Source organism: Ovis aries, chromosome 11 (assembly GCF_016772045.2).
Source record: "Ovis aries strain OAR_USU_Benz2616 breed Rambouillet chromosome 11, ARS-UI_Ramb_v3.0, whole genome shotgun sequence".
In the NCBI taxonomy this organism is placed as follows: Eukaryota; Metazoa; Chordata; class Mammalia; order Artiodactyla; family Bovidae; genus Ovis; species Ovis aries.
In genome coordinates this window covers 41449232-41455705 of record NC_056064.1, presented here as the reverse complement: position 1 = coordinate 41455705, position 6474 = coordinate 41449232, and the positions used below count along the sequence as shown (strand labels likewise).

The following is a 6474-nucleotide window of genomic DNA, read 5'->3' as shown; positions in this document are numbered from 1 at the left end:
TTGACCTTCTGGGCTGGAGGATTCTTGGTGGCAGGGGCTGTCCTGTGCACTGTAGGGTATTCAGCAGTATCTCTGGTCTCTGTCCTCCAGATACCAGTAGTATCCCTTTGGTGTGATGAACAAAATATCTCCAGACACTATGAAGTGTCCCTTGGGAAGCAGAATAGCCCCTGGCTGAGAACCTCTAGATTCATCTATGGTGACAGAGTTGGAATTATTGTTATATTAGGGGAATGGGGGATATGGACGGCAATTGACCAGGAAAAGGTACAATGAGATTTATAGAAAGTTGGAAATGTTCTGAGTGGTGGCTTAAAGTTTCATAGCTGAGGATCCCACATTAAGATCCCCACAACTAGATCCCACATTAAGCCTGATGCTTATAATTTGTCTATTTTGCTGTAGGAAAAAATATGCCTAAAGAATGAGCCTAGTCTGATTCAGGTCAATGTATGGCAAAAACCACTACAGGATTGTAAAGTAATTAGCCTCCAATTAAAATAAATAAATTAATTAAATAAAAAAATGAAAAAAAAAAAAAAAAAAAAGAATGAGCCTAGCGTCAGACAGATCCAGACTTGGGTTTCAGTCCTGACTCTGCCCTTAAGGCTTAGTTTCCTTCTCTGTAAAATGAGGATAAGAGTAGGGTCAACCTTCCTGGGCCACTGCAAAGATTAAACAAGGTGTGCGTGCTTAGTTGCTAAGCCATGTCTGATTCTTTGAGAACCCATGGACTGTAGCCGAGGAGGCTCCTCTGTCCATGGGATTTCCCAGGCAAGAATACTAGAGTGGGTTGCCATCTCCTTCTCTAGGGGATCTTCCCCACCCAGGGATCAAACACAAGTCTCCTGCATTGGCAGGAGAATGGATCCTTTACCACTGAGCAACCAGGAAAGCCCCTTAAACAAGGCAGTCATTATACAATTCTTAGCCCAGTGCCTGCATATGGCGAGGGATCTGAGGGTGTTAGCTCTTACCAGGTGTGGGTCCCCTTGCCCTTTCTCCGCCTCCTGTTCCCCAGCTGTGTCAGATGGTCCCTAAGGTCCCTTTCCACCGTGACTTTATCTGATGGTCTTGGAGCCACTTTTTTTCTCAGCCTAAACACCTTCAAGGTCATTGATTCTACAGGACCTTGCTGGAAGCAATGGAGTAGATGAAGTGCCAAGAAGCACACAGAACATCTCAGTCAGACTTTTTCGAAATAGGATGAAGGGAGGCGGAGGGTCACTTTGCCCCTTCCTTCCCTCTGCAGAGGCTCCCTGGCAGGCAGGTGCAGCTCAGTCCCCGTTCTAACATTGGGTGGGGCTGATGGGAGTGAGTTCCCTAAGCGGAGAGGTGAGACAGAATTCAGTTGTCAAAGGGTAGTCTCAAGGAGAACACAGTTCCCTCTGAATCATCCCTTTTGTTAAGGATTAAAAAAAAAAAAAAAGGCCCCTTCCCTCAGAGGCACAACCCACCCTGGAGAACGGAGGTAACTGAGCTTGTGGGAAACATACATGCAGCTGGCACCAGTCAGAGGGTGGGGAAGGGAGGAGAGAAGAGAGTGCCACTGTCCAACCCCTTGGAAGGTGTATAAAAGGCATCCACTGCGGAGGAGAGCCACAGTCCTCGGCCAGACCCAGCCAAGCTCCTGCTGCACCTGCTCTCTGCCCATCTCACTCTCACCATGAGCTGTCGCCTGCAGAGTTCCTCCGCCAGCTACGGAGGTGGCTTCGGGGCTGGCTCTTGCCAGCTTGGAGGAGGTCGCAGTATCTCTACCTGCTCAACCCGGTTTGTCTCTGGGGGATCTGCTGGGGGCTTTGGGGGTGGTGTGAGCTGCGGCTTCGGTGGAGGGGCCGGTAGTGGCTATGGGGGTGGCTTTGGAGGCAGCTACGGAGGTGGCTTCGGAGGTGGCTTTGGAGGTGGCTTTGGTGGGGGTTTTGGTGGAGGCTTCGGTGACTTCGGTGGTGGAGATGGCGGCCTCCTCTCCGGAAACGAGAAGATCACCATGCAGAATCTCAACGACCGCCTGGCCTCCTACCTGGAGAAGGTGCGTGCGCTGGAGGAGGCCAACGCCGACCTGGAGGTGAAGATCCGAGACTGGCACCTGAAGCAGACCCCGACCAGCCCGGAGCGTGACTACAGTCCCTACTTCAAGACCATAGATGAACTCCGGGAAAAGGTGAGCCCTTGTAGGTTGAGCAGGGTTCTCTTGCGAGCAGGGCAGAGACTCGATGGCCACGAAATGCACGGTCTCCAGGGACCAGCAGATGCAGGGTGGATGGAGTTCTCACCCTTCCTTTGGGTGAAAATCTAGGCTTTTACTGCCTATCAAGCCTCTCTTTTGTGTTCCAACACCTCTCTGCATGGTCTTTCTCATGCTACCCATTTTCTCTCATAATTCATTTTTATTATTCTTACTCATGCCAACTTTTTTTTTTTTTTTTTTACTGCTTTCCAAACAGTTATGTTGTTAGCGACTTGATCTCTATAATCCTAACCCACTGGGTTATTTGGAAACCGTGACAGCTTTAAAAGCCACTAAGAATGGATAAAATCAACAGAGAAAGGAATACATGTTCATTCACTGGTCTGGGAACACTGGTTTGTTTTGTAGGGGCCCCCTTTAAACTGGTGTTCTCAACTGGCCTCAAGCAGGTAGGGGAGATGCAGGCAGTGCTAAGCTGAGATTCTCTCACTCTGTGAGGCCAGCTTGTTGGAACAGAAATCCACCTGCCTGGGCTGAGTCCCAGCTATGTGGGGTGGATTTTAAGTGCTTTGGAACACAAAAGTTGAGACAGGAAATTCAAATGGATGGGGATATTTATTGAAATTCCACTCTGCTCAGTGGGGAGGCCAACTCCAGTGAAGTTATGAACTGAAGGGAGCGAGGCTGATTCTTTCCTGATTTTTAAAAATTAGGTAATTAATTAGGCAGGTCCCAGTTGCAGCACAGGGGAATTTTAAATTGTGACTTATGGGATCCAGTTCCCCTACCAGGGATTGAACCCAACTTCCCCTGGGAGCTCGGATTCCTAACCACTGGACCACCAGGGAAGTCCCCTCTCCTGATCTTAAGGAGAAGGAAGGGGCTCATGACAGTGACCTTATGAGATTGCTAGTGTGGCTGTGGAGAATGACTGACCACAGACATCCCTGATGGGGTGGCTCCCCTGCAATGCACGTACAGATCACCATGACCAGACACAGAACTCTGGAGTGACAGAATGAACTGGGGGGACCTATCTCATCCTTCACTTTACAGAGAGGAACTGAGGCCCAAAGAGAAGTGCCTTGTCCCAGCCCGCGGGGGCAGGGAGCAGGCAGAGCTGCACGGCCACCCATCCAGCCCATGTTTTCTCAGTCCTCCTCCCCGAGCTCGTGGACCCTCCAGTGGTCACCTTCTCTATTTTGCAGATCTTGGCGGCCACCATTGACAACAACCGGATCATCCTGGAGATTGACAATGCCCGGCTGGCTGCCGATGACTTCAGGCTCAAGTGAGTTTTATTTCCCTCCTCCCGCTTTCTCAGCAGTTCTCGTTTTAGACGAATGTTCCTCTGATCAATGTAATCCTAGCATCCCAGGAGTAAAGGTCTTGGGGAAGGAGCAGAGTTCAGAGGAGGGTAGGGGTGTCTCCAGTTTCATTTCTTTCCCTTTCTCTCTCTCTCCCTCTGTTTCTTTCATTTTTTTTTTTTTTAATTTGAGCAGAGAAAGGTTTATTGCGGAGCCAAGCAAGGACTATGTGTGACTTCTGCTCAAAACCTTCAATTCCTAATACCATTTCTGTGTTGTTTTTCATTAAAAAAAATATTAGGTATGAGAATGAGCTGACCCTGCGCCAGAGTGTGGAGGCCGACATCAATGGCCTGCGCAGGGTGCTGGACGAGCTGACCCTGACCAAGACTGATCTGGAGATGCAGATTGAGAGCCTGAACGAGGAGCTGGCCTACCTGAAGAAGAACCACGAGGAGGTGAGAGGGGGAGCTGGGCCTGCTGTGGCTGAATCACCTCCAGCAAGAATGGGGAGCCCTCTGCTGAGGTCAGACTCAGCTCTCCACAGTGGAACCTCGAAGCACTTTCTGGAACATTCTGGTAGCATTCAGAGCCGAGGAAAGGCAGGCTGAGGAGTTTCACGCATCTTCCTTTCCCATCCTCACAGGAGATGAAGGAGTTCAGCAACCAGCTGGCTGGCCAGGTCAACGTGGAGATGGACGCAGCACCAGGCATTGACCTGACCCGCGTGCTGGCAGAGATGAGGGAGCAGTACGAGGCCATGGCAGAGAAGAACCGCCGGGATGCCGAGGAATGGTTCCACAGCAAGGTACCTGGCTGTCTCATCCAGCCAAGCCAGAGGGTGCCTGGGCCATCCAGCTGGGCTCCTCCGTCACCTCCGCCCTGCTTGAATTCCAGAGCGCCGAGCTGAACAAGGAGGTGTCTTCCAGCACAGCCATGATCCAGACCAGCAAGACAGAGATCACCGAGCTCAGGCGCACGCTCCAGGGCCTGGAGATCGAGCTGCAGTCCCAGCTGAGCATGGTACACTGGCCGCCCTCTGCCCTGTGGCTGCCCCCTCGAGGCACCTCCCCCAGGCCTGGCGTCCCTCAGACCTTCTCCTCTGCTGTCCAACCAGAAAGCCGGGCTGGAGAGCACGTTGGCGGAGACGGAATGCCGCTACGCCCTGCAGCTGCAGCAGATCCAGGGTCTCATCAGCAGCATCGAGGCCCAGCTGAGCGAGCTCCGCAGTGAGATGGAGTGCCAGAACCAGGAGTACAAGATGCTGCTGGACATCAAGACGCGACTGGAACAGGAGATCGCCACCTACCGCAGCCTGCTGGAGGGCCAGGATGCCAAGTAGGTCCCGCAGGAAAGGGACTGGGGGACTCTGTGCTTTCAGAACAGGCAGGGTCTTAGGGATCCTGTCTGGCAGGGGAGGGCATCTGTCTGCACTCTAACAGCTTGGACCAAAATCCAGGACCAGAGCTTCTTCCTTGTCCCCTGGCATCAGACTGTGGGGGCGTTTCCCTTAACCTTCTCATCTGGGCTTCTGGATTAGACTTGGCAGGGCTAGGGACCATGGAGAAAATATCTCATGCTGGAAAAGTATGAGCTTGGATTCAGGACAGCCCAACAAATCCGTTAATCTAGAGACTGAACTGCCTTCAGACTATTTGCAGGGGCCAGACCATCCTTGTAGGCTCAAGGGAAGGGTAGAGGGTCCAGTGGAAACAAAAGGAGGACAAAATTCCCAGCAAATGCTCAGCAACATCTTCTGAGGCTTCACAGACAGACAGACAGACAGGACAGGTCTGGGTTCACCTGATGCTGCTGCCCTGTGGCCTGGGGGCACAGCTGGGAAAAGAGCCCAACTCAGGGGCTCCAAGGGCTCCTGAGAGGCTCCAGGTGAGGACAGGTAAGCAGCCGCTCTTGGTTGCCTCCCGTTCACCGCTGCCTCTCTCCTCTCTCCCAGGTTGATCGGTTTCACCACAGGAGGTAAGAAAATAACCCAGTGGGAGAGGCGATCAGGCTCCTATTCATCGGCCTGGGGGTGGGGGTAGGGGGCAGGCAGGAGGCAGGGCTGGGCTCCCCCGTGTAGGGAGGGGGATGGGGCTGGAGCAGCGGTGGTCACCTGCTCCTCCGTTTTCCTTGCTGCCCCACAGACGAATGGGGCTGTTGTGGAGAGAGTCCCTCTGACAGTAACATAGAATCCCTATCACCTACCCTCGCCCCCGACCTCCTGACCTCTTTGGAGTTTGGGGCCCTCCTGTGGGGGGCCGGGCTGGCCTGAGGTGGGTCTCCTCCAGCCTGAAGGTCTTTTGCCTCCTTCCTTTTCCAGGAACCTCCGGCAGCAGCTCTGGTCGCCGGGTTCCAGAAAACAGTAGGCCTTAATTCTGCCAGGCGGTCCCTCCCTCTGTCTTCAGCACCCAGAGGAGGAGAGAGCTGATGGCTCCCTGCAGGAGTGAGGGAGGCATTGCAAGGGGCCTCGGCCACTCTGCGCCCGGCCACTGCCCTTCCTGAGGGAGTCTGCTCCCTGCCCTGCCCTGCCCCCACCCCCAGGTCTGCTTCCTCTCCTCCCTGACCTGGCTCCTTTCTGATTCCTCTGATTCTCCACTGAAAAAAAAAACCCACCTAATTCAATAAAATTTCCCAGCTTCTTGCAAACATATTTCTGATTCTGGCCTGGTTTCTGGGGGTGGCGCCTGCCAAGGCCCTGGCTGGGGATGGTGGGGGTGGGGGGCAGGTGTGGTCCGGCTGAGTGGCCCACCCTGAGGAGGTTCGGCCCAGAGAGCTCTGAGCTGGGAAGGACACAAGGCACCCGGGCTGACTGTCAGCCACAGGAGGGATGCTGACAGACACAGGGCACAGGTGGTTCGTGGGTGATGGCATCCTGTAAACGTGGAGTTGCAGGGGCGCTTGGGCCAGTTCAGTACCCTATAGGACATCTGGTAATAAGGAAGTGATGGGGTTCTGGTAAAGTCAGGTGATGGCGTGATG

The 6474-nt window shown here is 53.4% G+C and overlaps 1 protein-coding gene across 1 annotated transcript; it reads left to right on the top strand.

The window, feature by feature from the left end:
• Positions 1-1601: 1601 nt before the first annotated feature.
• On the top strand, positions 1602-6145 carry KRT13 (keratin 13). The gene is made up of 8 exons (XM_012186091.4): positions 1602-2161; positions 3397-3479; positions 3797-3953; positions 4142-4303; positions 4393-4518; positions 4613-4833; positions 5450-5472; positions 5816-6145. Exons 1-8 carry the CDS (start codon positions 1667-1669, stop codon positions 5866-5868), a joined length of 1320 nt encoding a protein of 439 aa, XP_012041481.2. The 5' UTR covers positions 1602-1666; the 3' UTR covers positions 5869-6145.
• The last annotated feature ends 329 nt before the right edge of the window (positions 6146-6474 follow it).